This window comes from Lagopus leucura, unplaced genomic scaffold (assembly GCF_019238085.1).
Source record: "Lagopus leucura isolate 7727_CA_CO unplaced genomic scaffold, USGS_WTPT01 Super-Scaffold_100021, whole genome shotgun sequence".
In the NCBI taxonomy this organism is placed as follows: Eukaryota; Metazoa; Chordata; class Aves; order Galliformes; family Phasianidae; genus Lagopus; species Lagopus leucura.
Genome location: NW_024962274.1, coordinates 6,293,381 through 6,312,131, shown reverse-complemented (window position 1 = coordinate 6,312,131; position 18,751 = coordinate 6,293,381). Strand labels below are relative to the sequence as shown.

The window sequence follows — 18,751 nt, the reverse complement described above, 5'->3', positions numbered from 1 at the left end:
ACTAGTGAGCCAGCCAAGGTCCATGGGTTGGCTTGGGTCTGAAGAAGTGTTCATTAGTCTCTGGAGATAGAGCTTGTGCCAACTCTCACTGATCTCTGACAGAAAGTAAAACCTCCTCTTTCCATTTCAGTGCAGTAATTGTTTGAGTCTGCAACTAAAGAGGAAAAGAAAATAATAATAATTTTTTGAAAAGTCATGCTTTTAGTAGATCAGGAAAGAACAAAATTATCTATTCATCTTCACCTTGAGAATTTAGAGGGAATTTTGGTCATTCATGGATGTGTTCTGTATGAAAATAAGTCTCCTGGAATTATCTCTATTTGATGGCTGGACCTGAGAACTTTGCCATCCTATTTGTGTTTTTGTTTGTTTTTGTTTTCCTTTTTTGTTTGTTTGCTTTGTAATGATATACAATTTAATTCAGTGAACAGTTTAAGTGGTGTTTTAGAAATCCATTGCATGGTTTCTTCATCTTTGGTTAAGTAGCACAAAGGAAATGATATTTTAGGTCAAGCAAATCTCATCTGAGTTAGTTAATAGTGACTAATGGAGACTTGCTGTGGATTGCCACAGAGATGGGAGGAAAAACCTGAGAGAATTTATTAGCAACTTCCCATGTTGAAAGATCACTTTCTGAGGTGTGTTCCTTTGTAGGCTTGACCTGTTTATCCTACAAACCTCCCACTTGTGGCAGTTTACCTTTGTCCTGTTGTCATGGAAGGATATCTCGTTTCAGAGTAAAAATTTACATTTACTCAACTCCGATAGGAAGTTTCAGCACCTCTGCTCTACTTTTTTTTTTTCCCCTCAAAGTGCATCTCATGCTATAGGCACTGTGGAAGAGTTTGAATCATTGTGACTGCCCAAGTCCTACTGGAAAAACACGTGTTGTGTCTAGACAAGTGCACATAGCTAGCTGGATGTTTCATTTAATGTTAAACCTCTAATGACATTTGAGAAATTACATATGCATCATTTTAGATTCTAGAGTAGTAGATTCTTTTAATAGATTCTTTTAACACTTTGATTCCTTGCCAGCTCAGAAGGGTTTGGATAGCAGTAACCAAACACTTGTAGTTGGACAAATATTAGGTAGGCATTTTTGTCCCAGGTGAGAGTGTAAACATTGTTGTGTCAGAGGCAGCAGTTCTAGTTTATGCTTTATGCTGGCAGTATGGCTACCATTTGCAGGACCCTCAGTGCAAACATGAAGCATAAAAAGGACCATTCTCTGATCTGCGGAAGTATAGATTTAAAAAGTCCAGGCAAAAACGTTCTTGTTAAGCACAGTTCATTTGGATTAGCAGATTTCTGTCAAGTCCAGAGTGCTTGGTTTAGAATGTCTTGTGTTTGGGCAGAATTTCTGGCTCTAGTTCTTGCAGAATGATCTCTTGTTGTTTCCAGGAGACCCTGAAGCTTGTTAGCAATCCTGTGTGGCTAGGAACAGCACGTTCCTTATAATGCCAGCCATGGGCCTCAGCAAAAAAGCCCTGTGGCAGGTAACAGGAGCAGTCCAGTGGGGTGGCTAGGGTCATCCAGACCAGATTTTGGAAATAACAAGTACGTTATGCTTGAAGCAGACAAGGGGGGACCTCATAGGAGAGGAAAAAGACCTTGGCAAATGTTTATTAAAGGGACTTAAAGCAACACTGTTCTTGCCAAGGCCCTAAAACACCTCTCACAGAAATCAAGAGTTGAAGAGCTAAGGTCCAGAAGGTGTTTAAAAGGCATAGGGCAGATAAGCTAGGTGATTGTGTTATACAAAAGAATCTGGAAAAGTCACAGTGGAAGGACCTAGAGCTGTGGCTTCCTTGGGAAAAGTGTAGGACAGGGAAGCCCGAGCTAGCTGTTTTAGGCAACCATGGTTTAAATCTCCCCTTAGGAAAGTCCCCATAATGTACCTGCTTAGTGCTGAAAAGCTACACTGATTTCAACACTTGAGAAGCCCTGTGTCCATGGCCACTCTGCTAACACCCTTGACAGAGCCATTAAATGGTATTAACTAACATATATACAATTTATTTGTGCTTTTTTTCCCCTAGTTTGGCAATCCAAAGCAAACAGGTGTTGCTGGAAAGTTTTATGCTTGTCTTCATGCTATACGTAACAAAATCCTGATTGTGTCAAACATGTACTTAGCAGCCTGGAGAGATGGAATGCTCTAAATGTCAAGTCCGGTAAAATCTTCAGTCAGGGAGTTCAAGGTCAGCCCAAAACTTTACCACTTCACATTATTTGGTTCTTCCTTCTCTCCTTTTATTATGTCAGTTCAAGAAAAGAACCACAGACTGCTAGAGAAAAGTTCCTTCAGATTTTATAAAATATTCTCTTCTAATTTTTAGACAAACCTGTATTGGTTTCACTTGATTCATGAGCAGATTCAGCTTACCTGGAGTTGTGTTTCTAATAAAATTAATTATCTTTTTTCTTTCTTCTTCTTTTTCTTTTTTTTGCCTGTCTCTATTCTTCTCTACAAATCTGGAAAATGTCACACCTCTCTCCTTCATCATCACCAAGGGTAATGACGCTTTTTGCTATCTTTATGAATTGAATATTTTTGAATGCATTAAATACTTCAAAATATTTTTAAGTGCAAACTCACATTTGTTAATACTGGAAAGCAACTTGATGTTCAGGCTGTGGATTTTGGCTCCTCTCCTCTCTCCTTATCCAGATCATTGCGTTCTGTACATTTCTGGAATATTCTCAACCATGCAACATTACTGGAAAAGCACTGACAAACATGCAGAGTTGAAGTAAGATGACTCCTGTACAAAAAGATTGCTGTGTGTGTTTTCCAGGATGTTATAAGATAGTAAATCGCACTCACTTTTTGTAAGCTATTTCCTTTTTGTTTGCAAATGACACAGCTTTCCCAAACCATTTTGGGTGATATGTTCTGTGTCCTCTTAAGTGATTTCTTTCTTCCTTACATTTGTAGAAGTTAGGCAGAAAAAAAGCAGTTCTTGACTTCTTTAGTGTTCAGAAACATTAGTTGTAATGTTTTCTTTGATTGTACCTGAATTTTTTAGATTCCTTTCTTCCTTCATAAATTAGATGGAGTTGTACTGCAGCAAATTTAATGAAACCAACAGCTCAGATTGGTAGGAAGCTTTTTTTTTTAGGGGGGGAGGGAGGGTGGAGGGTTGGAGTGGGGTAGAGGGTGGCTATTTTTCATCCATCATTCCAATTTTCTTTTTTGCCTTCAACTTTCAGAGGTCTACTTCTTTGAAAAGGTGATTGAATACCAAAAGGGACTATAGGACAGAATAACATTGTTTTGAACTAGAGAGATCTTCCTATAGAATGCCAGATATTCAGCTTTTGGTCCTGTAGTAAGAAGCAGCAGGCAAACAGCACCTTGATAAATCAAATCATACCATTCTCTTCATAGCCTACACTCTCATAAGATCAGAGGTTCATTTCTTCCAACAGGCATATGATTTGCCTGTGAGTGCATCAAACCATTTTCATTCAGTATTATTTGTAAACTGTTCCTAACAAGGAGTAACACATACTTAGTGAAAGCTGGTTTCTTCCTTCATACAAGGATTTCTGTCATACAGTCATGCAATTGCTAAACGTAATGAAATCACTGTTGCATCACAGTGACATTAGAGAGACTGAACAAGTTACGTGTGGAACTTTTGTGCTTGGGATTTATTGTATATTTCATCACTGAAATTATGCAATGTCTAAATCTCCTGTTCTGGCTCTGCTCATGTGTTCCTTTGAACTAGTGCCTTCTCCTGCCCTTTGCTGTGTTTTAAGCAATTGGAAATTACAGAAGGGAGTTTCCTGTTTAGTTCTCCTTTTCCTGGTTCATCAACCGTGTTGCTATAATTATTTATTTTCAGCAGTCTATCCAAGGACAGTAGTATATATTAAAATACCTCTTTGTGTAAACAGCTAAAAATTGAAGTTTTAGTAAATTGCCAGTCAATTAAAAATTATCAATATAATTCTAATTTTAGACAACAGGTGAATATATAGGCAGGATCTAACATTACTGTAGGTAAAAGATGTTTTATTCAATTCTATTTGCTATTAGACCTAAGCCCATATAACAATGGCTATAAGCTGTAGCATACTAACCAGTGATTTATAAAATCCCTCTTCTGTGTTAATATTAATGGTAGTTAACGGTATGCTTTAGGCCTTGCACTTGTCTGACTTCTGGAATCTCATAGCAGAACTACTTAGTCAAACAGGTTACAATTGTGGGCCCGTATTTTCAAAACATTTCAAGCTGTTTTCCAAATCATGAGCAGTTCTAAATTCCCCATGTGTATGCAGCTACACATGTGCATGACTTTACATGAAAACACACATAGTCTCATTTACAGAATTCATATGTACTTGGGGAAATTAGATCTGCTTCTGTGCTGTTCAGTTCCACTGCGCTGTGATGGGGAGAGTGATGGGGCACGCTTGTCCTCTAGAAATAATTTCCCTTTTTCCACTGGTACAGGAATGTTTATCAAAGTTCAATTCTCAAGTCACTTCAGAATTTCAGAGCATGGTGTTGTGGGTAAAAGCCCTTTGGCATAAAAGAAGCAGCATGTGACGTGGACACAACAGTCTCATGATGCAGGAAAGAGGGGACATGAAGGCAGTGGCTTTGCAGCCAGAGCCTGAGAGCTGTCTTCCCAGATCTTGTATTTTACTGTCCTCAAACTGCTCAGAACTGCTGTTTTCCCAGTATTACCTTGGAAAAGTTGCTATTTTCCCTGTTGTTTCTGCTCTTTTTAGAGCTTTAACTGAACTGCTTTGCAGCTTCAGCATCTAGTCTGCCTTCACATCATCTTTTAAAAGGCATACAGTAGGAATGCGGTGTGCTTCCCTAACTTTCTTTCTGGCCCCTGGAACAAAAGCAGAGGAATTTTAAGAGAGGTTGAAAACCTTGTGGATCTATGCTTTGGCATTTGGTTCTACTGCAAGCTTATCAACATGGAGAGAGGAGGGTTTGTGAAAGGATCTAAGGAGGGAAAATAGTAGGGGAGAAAGCCAAGAAACTTTTAACAAAAGAAATGTCAGAAAGAAACAAGGTAGGAAACTGAAAGAAGAAAAGGACAGTCCTAGCAGAAATGTCAGGAGGTAAAAAAATAATAATAAGGTGGGCTTGACTACAGTTTGGGGAGGAACTCAAACAAAAGATCATGCTTAGGACAGGGTTGTGGCCAGTTAAGTTTTAAGGTATTCAGACTGAGCTTTCACATCCCCTCCTGAACAGCCTGTCCCAGTGCATCATCACCATCGCTGTGAAGATGCTTTTTCCACTGTGGGATACAAATTTCCCTTCTCCCAGCCTGTGGCTGTTGCCTCTTGTGCTTTGCCAAAGACACTTCTGGGCACAGCCCTGCCCACGCAGCTGCGGCCTCCCCCAAGATGGCGCACCTCACTGAGGCAGCAAGGCGTGGCATGGGTGCAGGGAGTGCTGCTGGCCTGCATTCCTCACGTGAGGAATTCCTCCCCTTTACCGTCAGGCTGCCTGTGCAGCCCCCAAACTACATCAGTGTTGGGACGTTAAGTGCATTGGTTTGGGGCCTGTGCTGGCCACCCACAGCTAGATGTCTAGCAGACCTTTAGTGTCTGCATTGGAGCTTGCTACTCATGTTTCCATTTTCTTTGAAGATGTAAAACTTACCAGTTTATTTTTCCTTTGTCTCTCTCTTTTTTTTTTTTTTTTTTTTTTTTTTTTTCCCCCCTTCCCTATGATTCTGTTGTAAATGTGAAGACAGATAAGATATGGTTATGAGCTAGGTAAGTCGGGACTTGCCAGGCAGCTTTCTTCAGCCATTTGCGTTGCAACTTTTGTTGATTTTTAACTACACTGTGCAAATAAATCGAGTACAAACTAAGTACTAAAAGGACCTGAGTCTGAGGCCCTTATGATGACTTTTGTTTTAACCTCGATCCATTTTCTTAAATCAGATGAACTCTGAGGTAAAAGGAGTACACCCATGGCACAGCAGCCATCTGTGACACGAGGCACAGCACCAGCAAAGGGCTCTGATAGCAACCGGAGGCGGGATGGAAACTGCCCAAGGACAGGAGTACGAGCTGAGCATTAGCTGTGTTACATCACTGCTCCAGTATCCAAACTGCTTGTACTTAATTCGGAGTAGGTAGGGGGGTCAAAGCTGTGGTGAGAGAACTCTGACAAATGGATCTTCCTTTTCAGAAAAAAGTTTTACAAGTAATTTTTTTTTAGCTTACTGCTTGCTTAGTGCAAATCTACAGATGAGAAAATGTTTCAGCAATCTTACAAAATTCTCTTTCCGAGGCAGGTGGAGTGTTTCCTAGTTTCCATGCTGGAGTGAAACAGGAGTGTGGGAACAGAGGAATGAGGCTTGATAACCCAATGCCTAATTTTCATATCTTATTGACAGATGGTGTGACTTCCTGCTTTAAAAAAAAATAAAAAAAAAATTACAGGCTTTCACTGGACAACCATTTGGAAAAAAAAAGTGGGGATGATAGAGAATCCTTCATTGCCAACTTGACACTTCTTAGTATCTGTTAGTTTTGAAATAAGTTATTCATGTTTAGCTATTATATTTAAGGAAAATAAAAAGCTGTCAACCTGGAGTCCTGTCATTTCAGTTTTATCATTCTGGTTAGGCATTTTGTTTCATTGTCTAGTGCTGACAGCTAGTGCATAGAACAGATCAAGAGGCATACTGAGAACATGGTGATTTCAGCAGTTATGTGTTTACATGGCATTCTACCACGATACATAAAGCAGTTTTTTAGAGCAGTACGGGATATTTATTGCCTTTTTTCCTGTCCCTTGACCAATGGCAGTGGCACTGAGCATGAGCATTTCTAACTTATGTGAGACATGAGTGCAGCAAGGCACGTGCCATAGCTTCCCTGAGTTCTGGCCATTGTATGGAGAAATGGATTTATCTGAATATAAATCTGTTCTAAAGTTGAATTTTATTTATCTCTAAAATTTTACTTTTTTAGGAATAACATGAATGTACACTTTGTGAGAGGTACTGACAGTCTATGAAGAAGAGAAGGCATATAATTCTGAACGAACTATGACTGCATCCTTGAGCTCTAACTTAAGAGAAGCCACTTGAAGCTCAGCTTAGCCCATAACTACCTGGAGCTGGTAGCAGCTTCTGTGTATTCCACAGGACATGGCCTGCAGTCATCACATTCCTTTCACATGGGTCACTAACTGGCACTGGGAATAGCACAATCCAGCTCAGAGTGTGCTACATGGGTTTTTCCCGATCCACATGAGGCTCTTTAATGTTTGTGTGTTTTGGCCGAATGTTCAGGAGTAATCAATACTTGAGTGCAGTTTGGCCTGGGGAGGCAAGAAGATACAACTGTGACTTTTGAAATAGTGTTGATGCATTTGAAACAGTACGGACTATTTCCAGTGGGATAGCTCAGATGTGTAACAAATGGGCAGAAAGTGATGACAGTGAGTATATGGTAGAAGAAACTCTAAACAAACCCATTTCCAAGCATCCTCAATGAAGCCCAAGAAGTTTTGCAATCTAGAGCTCAAAAAGCAGTCATCTGGAAGGTCTGATGTTACTGTGTTGGCCATCCAGTAAATACTAATTTAGTCCTTTGGCATCTTTAAGGATAGTCACTCAGTTTCTAAGAGTATACAATACCGAGATGAACCCATTTGGACTAGGCCCACCTCCTTCTGCGCCCAGGTTGGGTTTATCAAACTAAGGCACAGAAAAGACACAGCTTCTCTAAATAATATTTGGTTACCTACATTTTACTTTCTTCATTTCACAACCCACACTCCTACCCCTAAAAATATACGTTTCACCCACAGAACCATTACCTCACAACCTTTTATTTCCTCCTCTTCTGGGTTGAATCTTATAACCTACTTAAAAAAAAAAAAAAAAAAAAAAAAGTCCCCAGCATGCTGCTATCTCTGGTTATAGCACCAGGAAGAAGCACTCAGGTTGTACTGGGCATGATGGAATTTGCCGTGGGGAAACCCAGTGATGATAGCGGAACCCGCCCGCATATGAATTCCCATGGCTCTGGCAGCTGCTTTATAAGCAGGTGGAGAAGTGTTGAGGCTGGCAGCACAGGCAGGTGGCGAAGGAGCACTCATTGGAGCACAGCTGCTGCTTGGAGTGAAAATGCCTATCTTCCACACCAAGAGTTTGATTTTGGTTTCTCTGCTGGGGCTGCTGTTGCTGCTGCTGTGCAGTACCTCCCAGGGTGAGTGAGCTTGGGCGCTCTGTCTCAGGATGCGGTTCTTGTGCTACTTTGCACTATGCCAGCTGTGCTAGGGTGTGCATGTTAGCAGCAGTATGAGGGAGAGGGGGATTAATTCAGCAAAGCATACAGCCTAATCCAACTTTTCTGTCAAAGGGGAGCTAGATAGTTAGGAAACTGAAAAACAAATAACCTAGGAAGCATGGCAACATGGTCCAAGTGGGTCTTATTGACATGACTGTTTTTCTGTTCCAGCACAAAGCAACCAAGATTGCTGTCTGTCATATACCAAAGCCCGTCTGCCTCGGAAGGTCATTAAGGGCTTTACTGAACAGCTCTCTGGTGAAGTCTGCGATATTGATGCCATCATGTAAGTTGCTTTTCAGAAGATCCTGTTTTGTTGTTTTTTTTTTTTTTTTTCTGGCAGTCATATATTAACCTTAGGAAGGCTGCTGGGGTAGGAATAATGATCTGAATTGTAGAAATGTGATTTCTCAATAGACAGGGACCAGTAACTCATGGGATAGCCATAAAATCATTCTACATAATTAGTCTGTTGAAGAATCACTGTGCAGGCAAGGATGTCCTTGACCCTCTACCTGAGGTACCTTGCCAACACAGAATGTTTCCTTGACAGAATCCTGCATAAATCATGTAACAAACTCAAGTGAGACATCTCAATTCACAGAGATCAGAATTTTTTCCTTGATGTTTTAGCCCTCCTAAATGTTTATCTGACATCTTAGCATGACAGGAAATATTCTTTTCAGTCTCACAGGATATTTCTTGTATGTAGCAAAGTTCTTGGTCTCAATAATTACAACAAACTGATCACAATTTTATGTTACAAGAAACAGATGAAGCTTTTATATATAAGCTTAATTGGAACAATACTACATTGTTAATGTAGTATTGAAGGCATTGTGGAGAGTCCCTTATCAAACCAATGTTTTCTAAAGCAGGTGCTATTGTTCATTACATAGAGTAACTATGATACATGTTTTTGATTAAATGCAGCTTCAGAGTATTTTTTTATCAATGATTTCTAATGTGTATTTATCAATCTCCTTATCATCATTTCTTTCCCAGTTTTCACACCAACAAGGGACTGAAAGCCTGTGTAAATCCTAAGGAAGACTGGGTGAAGAAGCATCTTCTTTTCCTGAGGTATGAATCTAAATATCTAAATAGTACTAGGCTGAAAACAGAGCACATATAGAAGTCTTTCTCTTGCATCTCCACATTTCCTGAAGGCTGCTTCTGATGGCAGTTACGAACTCAGCCTTTCCACCTCCTGTCATACGTGGTTGTTCCTATTTAGAGTTCTCACAGAGATGGTCATACCATGTGTCTCTTCTTCTATATGAGCTATTCTCTCAGTAGGTGCTATAGCTTGTAGAGAGAAACCTGTAATTGATCTGTGGCTGAGGTGATAATTTGAGTGTAATTTCTTGTTACTTTCCACAGCCAGAAGCTCAAGAGGATGTCAATGTGATACAGTTTCCAGCAGGGAACTAAACGCAAACGTGGCTGAAGAACCACTGGGTTCAACCTTTTGGTTGATGTTGTCATGTTGTACACTGTTGTGTGCTTACTCACCACTATCTCTGGCTTCTTTGGAACCGTTGAACTTCTGGCGTTGATTCATATTGCATCGCTGTTTTGCTTGAATTAAGCATTCTGTTGAAGTTTCTGGGTTTACTAATACGACACGAGTACTATTTAGTAAAGACTTCATTAAGCTATTGTACAGAGCATGAATTGTGTTAAGCTTATTGCATAGTACTGTTATGTTGCTCAGCATTTGTAAATCTTTGTAAAGGTTATTTATTCTGTTTATTTTTTTACTTCTTGGCACTATCTTGTGCCAGAATTTTCCTTTTAACTGGAGTTAGCATGATAATACTTTTTAGGCTATTGTTTTAAAAAGTGCTTGTGGGGGAAAAAAATGGAAACTGGAGTTAAAAATAAATGTTAAAAACTGCACTGTGTGGTAAGGTGGTTTTTTTTTTTTTTTTTTTTTTTTTTATTAGAAGAGGTGATGAGTTCACCTTGAGTAATTATTTTAACAGGTGCTCAAGAGCAAAGGAGTTTATTTCAAGTATATTCACATCTGTTAAAGCCTCTGCTCACCTTGCTCTGTTTGCAATGTGGGGTAGCTATGAAATCCATAGTACACAACTCCCTCCACTTCTCTGGGGAGCGGTTGTGTATGAAGATTAACACAAAGACCCATTTATAGTTCAATCTCACATTTCTGAGACTTGAGGGAATTTCTTTTACTGATTTGTTCAGGAGAAACCTTACATCAGTAAGCTTCTACCTAATTCACTGGCAAGGCTTGTGATTACAGTAAGAGTCTCCTCTCAACTTAGTCATCTCTAGAGGAGAAATTTGCAGTGCTTTCTTCCCCTTTGTGTTTCCTCATGTTAGCATAATGAAATATTCTTGGTGGAAGTCTGTAGCCACTAACACATTGTAAATGATGCATGACAAAAGTAAAGGATCTGCAAGGAGTTGGTAGGATGTGGGGCCAGGTAAATGGGGGAGACTACTCAGCTCTGTTGCTGCTATTACGTGGCTCACACAGACTTCAGGTACGTGATCTTTCAATATCTAAAGGCTCTGAGCAACCTGATCTAGCTGTAGGTGTCCCTGTTCATTGGAGGGGAGTTACACTAGATGCCCGTTAAGGGTCCCTTCCAACTCAGATGATTCTATGATTCCATGACCAGGTAGGCTGTGCAGCTGTACTTAATGTCAGTACCAATGTTTTGCAGATAAATCTATGCCTTGGCCTTTGGTACCTTTTAGTCATAGGGATGGAAACATTAATTTACATTTCATTTAAATTTTAAGTTTAAAATTATTTTTCAGCTTCTCTCTCAAGGACACAGAGGTGGTTTGTATGGCGTTAATGAATGTAAGGCTGTTGATTTTGCTTTTAAAATCTGACAGGGCTTATGCAATCTGCTTCTGGACCTGCAAATCTGGAAACTAGCGATTCTCTGTGGGTAAAGCTCTGTGATTAATTTGCTTTATTCTCCAGCAGGTGGATTCCATACTCCTTACATTAAGAATATCAGGTAAGAACCTATCACCCTCCCAGATAAGCAATTATCCAGCATGTTGCCTGGGAATTCCCAGGACTTTTTGATAGGGCTGAGGCAAACCACAGAGCTCTGCCCCACTCCTGCAAGCTCTGGGGTGGGCTCTCATTCAGGCTCAAAATGCTCATGAGCTGAATTACAGACTGGGAAATGGTGTAGGCACAATAAATGGGCTCATGTTAAAGTGTCAGAATTTGAGGTTTTTCAGAGACTATCTTGGGAATAGGTTTGTCTCCCACTCCAGTGCAAAGCAACTGTGTTCGCTACCTGTTCTGCACACAGCAAAATGCCTCCTCTCGTTCTCGTCAGTTACATAGAGCAGCTGTCAGCTGAAACGTGACAATATTGCTACTGTGTAAGTTTCTAATTTGAAGAAAGCAGTATGACCAACATTGATTAGTATTGCCTAATGCATGAATGACTGCATCTGAATCTGTTCCAGTTCTGGATACGGATCTTTTTGTAGTTAATGGGAAAAACTGTTTAAATATTATACTGTCATATCTGTTATAGTCCTTTGAAATTATCTCAGGGAAAAAATGCATGTAGAAAAATGTATCCAGTGAGGATTAGTATGAATCTTAGTATGCATCTTTATCTGCCACTGCATATTATGTGTTTACAGATGCTGAAAAAAACAGTCTATGTTAATGAGAGGCAGCAGAGATGCTGATGACAACAATAGCTTAGTGTTGTGTGGACAGTGATTCTTTTCTGAAGGAGTATCAATCATTCTGATTTCATTTTGCTGTTTAAATATAAATCCTATTGCATTTCATGTGTTGGGCAAGTACTAACAAGTTGTTTGTTCAACTATTGTTCAGTTGATTGCGGCTCCTAATGATTTTTTGTTGTTTCTCACTTTTTTTCCTGCTGTCTGCACAAAGTAGGGGTCATAATGCATGTGTGAGTTCAAATTAAATAGTAAATATGTTTTTCTTAGCCTGAGGTTAGCATGATTTCAGGTACATTATCTCACTGAAAATCAATCATGATTAGGAGTGCTTAGTGACAAATACACTTCTAGCTCTTTTGCAGGGGTGTTGACAATTGGTCAGTTATTTTCAATTACCAGCACCAACATGCCCTCATGTAATTGAACTTCTGAACAGGAATGCATTCTTCAGCTGTAATTTTATTGAGAAGTGGATTGGGGAACATATGAACCTAGAAAGGCTTTAGGCTTATGAAACTGCCACTTGATTGTAGTGGCATACTCCCAGCTGGATAAACACCAAAACAGTACAGGTGATTAATTGTAAAAAGTGTTCCGTGTGCTGATCTCAGCTGTGTAACACCCTGGAAGACTTATCTCAAATACCAAGCAACAAGTGACATCCCTCATCAAAATATGAATCATAAAAGCAGTTTTCAGATCAAAAGCAGTCACTACCTATGGCAAGTTTACTAATCAAATGTAGTCATATACATTTACACACATGCAAAAGTGTGTTTCTACATCTTTATGATTTTTGTGGTTCTGGGAGATGTCAGTTTTTGCTGTCCAGTGTGACAATCCTCTCTAAGGTTTTAAAATTGATGAATTTGTTCCTTGTACGTTGTGCAAGGAGTGCAGATAACTTCCTAAGAGTTGTCATGGTGCATTTCTCATGTAGCTACCATAAAATAAAATAAAGCTCTTAAGAGTCTTCTGTCAAAATAGTTTATTTTCACAGCTTTATTCAAAGATTGTGCAGTCTTAAATACATAATTAATGTAATGGAATCAGAATGTAGAATACGATTATCAAAAAGCAAATATATTGCAGGAAAAGCAGTGTTAAATACTAATATTAAATGGCATTAACAAACTTACAGCACCATTTCTCTAGTTTTCTTTACATTAATTCAGTTTATACTTCCAAAATAAAGTAACAATTTCATTTGTAAGTATCCATATTTACATTTCCATATTCCTGACACAGACTGTTCCAGTGTACTGGGTTTTCACATTAGCTCATCTCCTGAAGTATCTTGATTTACTTGAAATTCTCAGGCTTCACCTTTCTGAAAAGTGATATTTTTTCTTAGCACTCAGAATTACAGAGAAAGCCTTGGAAAACAAAAGATGAACAACTCAACTCGATATCCTACACATGCTTTTTGAGTAGTAGCTGTGGTTGCTGAAATTTAGAGGCGCAGTGTTATTGCCATATTTCTTGCAATGAGTACTACTTTCAGTTACCAGAAATTATGATCTTGAGCCACTTTTTCAGTCAAAAAATTGCAGTCCTAATTCTAGTTGAAGATGTGTACATTCTTTTCTGTCTCATTTATGTTCACTTGTCTGTTTGTTTTCTCCTTTACATCTTTACTGCCTGTGATGGATATAATGGCCCATAAACTCCAGAGATTTTCCTTGTTCAGGTGCTAACACGAACTGTTTCTTGTGCCATGGTGAATGAGAAGATACCCATGGTTATAATAAGATATCACATACGCTTTTATTTAGTTGGCAGTTTGAAGGTTGTGAAGAAGACCTAACCTTGGTCAGACACGCTTGTGGAAAGAAAGGAGGGGAAGCAGACAAATCAGTTCATGGCAATGGGAAGAGCGTGGCGCTTGGACTTCCCTGGTGAGAAAGCCTGAATGATAAGACCTGGTTAAAAGATGGTTACGACATAAAGTAACTTAGGAAAAAAGATTGATTTAGACAGAGAGTAGGGGGGTTGTACCTTTAGTGAAGGCGTGTACCAAAATGCACGAATCAGAACACACAGTATTTCTCATTTCAGATTCAACCTTTAGGTACGTTTGTGATGCAGACTGTCTCCTGTGACTGTGTGGCCATGAGCCAAGGTGAAATAATTTTATGTGTAGGACAGTCTGGTACAATTTAATTTTAAATTTTATATCTTCTGGTATTTCCTGAAAGATAAAAATCAAAACACAGATGGTTATTGAAGGAACGTGGCTTGCAAGGAAATAAACTATACACTAAGAACTCATGTAACAAATGTTGAAATGACAGTGGAAATCATCATTAAGAGTCAAGGACAGAGGAACAACACAAAACTGTAAGATGCTCTGGATTCACACCTCAGAGAAATATGAAGGTGCCATGGATTAAACAGTTAGTCTAATTAGACTTGTGTCAGTAGAGGTGGGTTCAAGTAAGTGGCCCAATTCACACTGAAATTGTCAATTACAGTGTCAAGATTAAACTAGGTGTTTAATATCCTTGCAGCATCATTGGTCAGGTACAAAGCTAGTGAGATCAATATAAACTTACCAAGTAGGGAAATGGGAATTTGAGAATGATAAATTTTTTGTGACAGATAAAATCAAAGCTGTGGAGTGGTCAGTATGGTGACTTCAATTATTCACTCAAATGTGACTCTGTTACAGAGCTGTATGTAAGGAATACAAATAACCTGAATGTAAAATGCCATGCAGACCTGGAAGAAAAAATTACATTTACTAAAACTGAACACTTGAAAACTTGAGATTGTTTTGACTAGGAATAAATGGTCAAAACGTCTTTCAGAGGGAAATATATATATGTATTAATATATATATATATTAACAACTTATATGTATATATATATATATAAGCTGTTTCAGATCATGCAAATCTCAGAGATGCTCAATCTATAGGATTGCTACAAATTACTACAAGTGCAGGCAAAAATACTGTGTTAATTTTAAAGTGGGTAGTGGTGCTGTACTAATGCTAATTACATTGAATGAATGATATACGTATGATATACATATATGATACTATATGAATTACATAAAAATGATGGTTAGAAAAATTAGAATACAAGATACACAGAGACAACATAATAGGACTCTCATACTTAGTGAAACATATACAAAAATGTGGAAAACATTATGGTTTTTATGAAATTCTTAATTCATTTTGGCATTATAAAAATGAGATATAAAAGACCAAATGAGATATTGACTTCTTTTTTTAATTACAAGTGTAGTGGTGAAAGAAACACATTTGACATTTATGAAACTGTATTCTAACATAACGGGTCTTTTCTTACTTATCTTCATCAATTTTATTATACACTTAGTAGAAATACTGTTATTTATCTGGAGTTCTTGCTTCCATCCTTACTCAAACTGGTTTGATTCAACTGTGTGTTAGGTAACTTCAAGAGAAGTGTTCCTCCATTTTCCTCTCTAGGTGCATCCGGATAACTCACTGGTTTTCAGTCTGACCTCAGAATAGTTGCATAATTACCTGATGCCATCAGCTTTGCCATCTTGTCGAGCTGATAAAGAACTATCCTCAACTGAAGGGTCCTCCACACAGTCTGGATCATAGAAAGAAAGAAGAAAGGCATTTCTGAATTCTTCTCAGAGAGGGTAAGATGAATATATATATATATATATTTTTTTTTTTGGGGGGGGGGGGAATAATTTTATTTTATTTTTTTTTAATTTGAGCTTTTCTGGTGCCAAGTCTACCCATTAGTGTGGTTAGATGAAGATAAGAACGAAAGCTCACTCTTAAAAAGTGGAAAGGAAATCTTCTTTTTAGCTAAGTGAAAATTTGACAAAAAAGAAGTAAGAATATATAAAATTAGTTCAACTGAGGGAAACTGTAAGAACTGGTAGATGGATGTAAAGAGCAATGAACAGATCAACTGTTCTTTTCCTGTACTACCTCACCATAGATGAACAACATGTGTATCTGCGAATAGAAACCTGTGATGTACTTCTTAGGTGAATAGCAACTTTTTCTCTCCGTGTGTATTTATTTACACACATGTAACTTGCTGCCAGCTCTTTCTCCCACAGTTGCTCTTAACTCACAAACAGAAAACTAGAAAATCATCTCCACGCTACGTAGAGTTTTGACATTTTCATGGCTCTGGTACCATAATTGGTATTGGAAATAACAGAGCAGAAGTGAGAAGGTGTACTAATGATGCAGAGGGAAGCACAAAGGGATATGTGTTTGAGTAGCAGGAAGCAGGAACCCTGTTCTAGAATAGAACAACCTTGAAAAAAATTACCTAAACCCATATAATTCACCAAGCAGAAACAAGGAAATATCGGAGCACAGACTTACTGCATCTGACAGACCTTGCAATTATGAGAAAGGACAGCAAGCAAAACTCCCCTTAGTAAAAATTCACTGCGCCTATTACTGACATAACAAAAATAGGAAGTGGCTTTCTACATTTTTCCCTTAACTCAGACTACTCTTGTGCTGGCCTTTCTGATTTAGTTCAGCATACCGCAGACTGACCTACTTCAGAACAAGTGGGTCACGATGCAAGTTTAAATCAGGAAGCCTAAAACCCACTCTTCTCTGCAAGCGAGAGTGTGTTTGAGTCAAAAAACACTTTCTTCATATTATTCTTCTTAGGATGGTACTTTGGCTCAGGAAAATAGAGATCTGTTTCTGCCAATCTGTGTTGGCAGAAAGAACCCCGATTTCTCAACAGGAAACTCTTTGTAATTGTATTAACTTTGCATCATGCTATCCAGCTCCCTGCAGCACTCCAGATCAGTGTATTTTGCAGCCTTTCAAAGGCATTTGAATATTGTCTGATATTCAGTGAGGTCTACAGTACATAGCTGCTTTCTGCCATTCCTGCAAACTGCTTACAAAAGCAAAAATGCATATGGGAGCAACTGATGTATGCTCTTTCCAACATCAGTACAGGATCTTGGAGATCCTGGAAGAATGTCTCCTTTTTTTTTTTCCCCCCTTTTCCCAGTGTAAATATTTTTGAATTCTTAATGGTGTGTGTATGGTCTTTGAAGATGACCTTTCCTGGTTTAGTGGCCGTGTGCACCTTTTGGATGCTACAAAATCTCAGGCAATAATTTTACTTTACTAGTCTAAGAACTTGGACTCAGATCAGGTTGCCTACCTGGGTGCATCATCAGAGTTCTTGCTTGCTCTGCCCTCAGGCAATTAATTGTGTTGAAGTGCTTCTACTCACCATAGCTGTAATCTATGCTGCCTGGTCTCCGTGGGTAATCCTACCTCTGCTCAGCTGTAGTTCTGTTTTGTCAGAAAAACTTACTGTTAGTTACCAACTGTTTTGCACACAGGTCTGTCCTAGGGCACTCTGGGAAAAACCTCATCTCAGCATAGAATAGCTATTTAGTGCTCAGGAGGACAGCAATATTCTCTAGTTATTCTACTGGAGCAGAGTATACAGTGCCATCATGTCGGTGCCTTTATGTCACCAGGGAAGAGGGATGAGTGTCAAGGCCTGATTTGCCTGATGACAACTGCTCATGATTGCATCATGACTGCTTGTCACTCCAGGGTGAAGACAAGCTATGAGGCATTGCTTGGATGGAGATTGACAGGAAGAAGGCAAAGTGAGAACGTGCTGAGCCACCAGGTGCTGATGTCATGGGGCTCTGCGGTCGTTCCGCTTTCCTCGCCCGTGTGCAGACTGGGCTGTATTTGTCCTTCCTGAGTCTTATGAAAAATGGAAAAAGAAAAAAAAAAAGAAGAAAACCTTATGGTAAATGATAAACAAAATCTTGAAAAAAATATTTCTGGAGAATGTCATAGTAATTGATGTAAATATCATTCTAAAGTACAGAACTGAAAAGATGCATATAACAGTAATAAATTAAAATAGCAAGTACTCCTCATTTTTGCTGTATGATAGTACAAAACCATTAAATTGGACTAAAAATGTAAATGTAGTGCTTCTAGTCGAGGGGAAGCAGAGGGGCAGGCTCTGATCTCTGTCTTAGTGATCAGCAATAGAACTTGAAGGAATTGTGTGGAGCTGCGACAGGAGAGGATCAGGTTGAATACCAGGAAAAGGTTCTTTACCGAGAGAGTGTTCAGGCACTGGAACACCCAGGGAAGTGGGCACAGCCTGCAGAGTTCAAGAAGCTTCTGGACAGTGCTCCCAGACCTATGGCTCTGATTTTTTGGGTAGTCCTTTGGGTAGTCCCGGTGGAGCCGGGAGTTGGACTCAATGATCGTTACAGGTTTCTTGTAACTTGTGATAGTCTATGATTTTAAATTCTAGTTGGTGTTAACTAATACTGAAGGTACCAAATAGGCTGCATGACTGTGTTTACAAAGAATGGAGAGGAAGGAGTTAATGTAGGAAGCATGTCCAGGTTCATTGTTAGCATCACTTATGTTAGAAGAAAAATATTTATATTGAGAAATTTTAATCAGGACAGATAAGTATCGTGGTACACAAATTCAAAAGGCTGTGAGTCCACCAAGTCATATTTGAACAGGACTGTTCTATGTCAGTTCTGTTGGAAGGTTGTTTAGATTAATTGCTTTCAATAAAAATATTTCCCATCTGACTTGAGATAACTGACCTTCCACGTACAAATAAGACAAAAGATCAAACCAAAACTCCAGTCGTGTCGCACAGTAAACCTGAAATTGCCATTGTATTTAACTTCCGGGCTTCCCAAGACCAAAGGGCTGCCTTCAAAGTCAACCTGCAGGGAGCCCCACAGCTGCTT

At 39.0% G+C, this 18,751-nt stretch overlaps 1 protein-coding gene across 1 annotated transcript; it reads left to right on the top strand.

The window, feature by feature from the left end:
* Window positions 1-8,096: 8,096 nt before the first annotated feature.
* Window positions 8,097-10,193, top strand: CCL20 (C-C motif chemokine ligand 20). Its single transcript, XM_042878522.1, has 4 exons — window positions 8,097-8,217; window positions 8,470-8,584; window positions 9,304-9,381; window positions 9,682-10,193. Exons 1-4 carry the CDS (start codon window positions 8,136-8,138, stop codon window positions 9,707-9,709), a joined length of 303 nt encoding a protein of 100 aa, XP_042734456.1. The 5' UTR covers window positions 8,097-8,135; the 3' UTR covers window positions 9,710-10,193.
* Window positions 10,194-18,751: the final 8,558 nt, after the last annotated feature.

What these genes read in the sequence shown, in the direction of transcription:
- CCL20 (XM_042878522.1), top strand. Translation starts at nt 8,136, where the DNA reads ATGCCTATCTTCCACACCAAGAGTTTGATTTTGGTTTCTCTGCTGGGG. An exon ending in GCTGTGCAGTACCTCCCAGG is followed by an intron (nt 8,218 to 8,469) that starts GTGAGTGAGCTT and finishes TTTCTGTTCCAG; the next exon opens with CACAAAGCAACCAAGATTGC. An exon ending in TGCGATATTGATGCCATCAT is followed by an intron (nt 8,585 to 9,303) that starts GTAAGTTGCTTT and finishes TTTCTTTCCCAG; the next exon opens with TTTTCACACCAACAAGGGAC.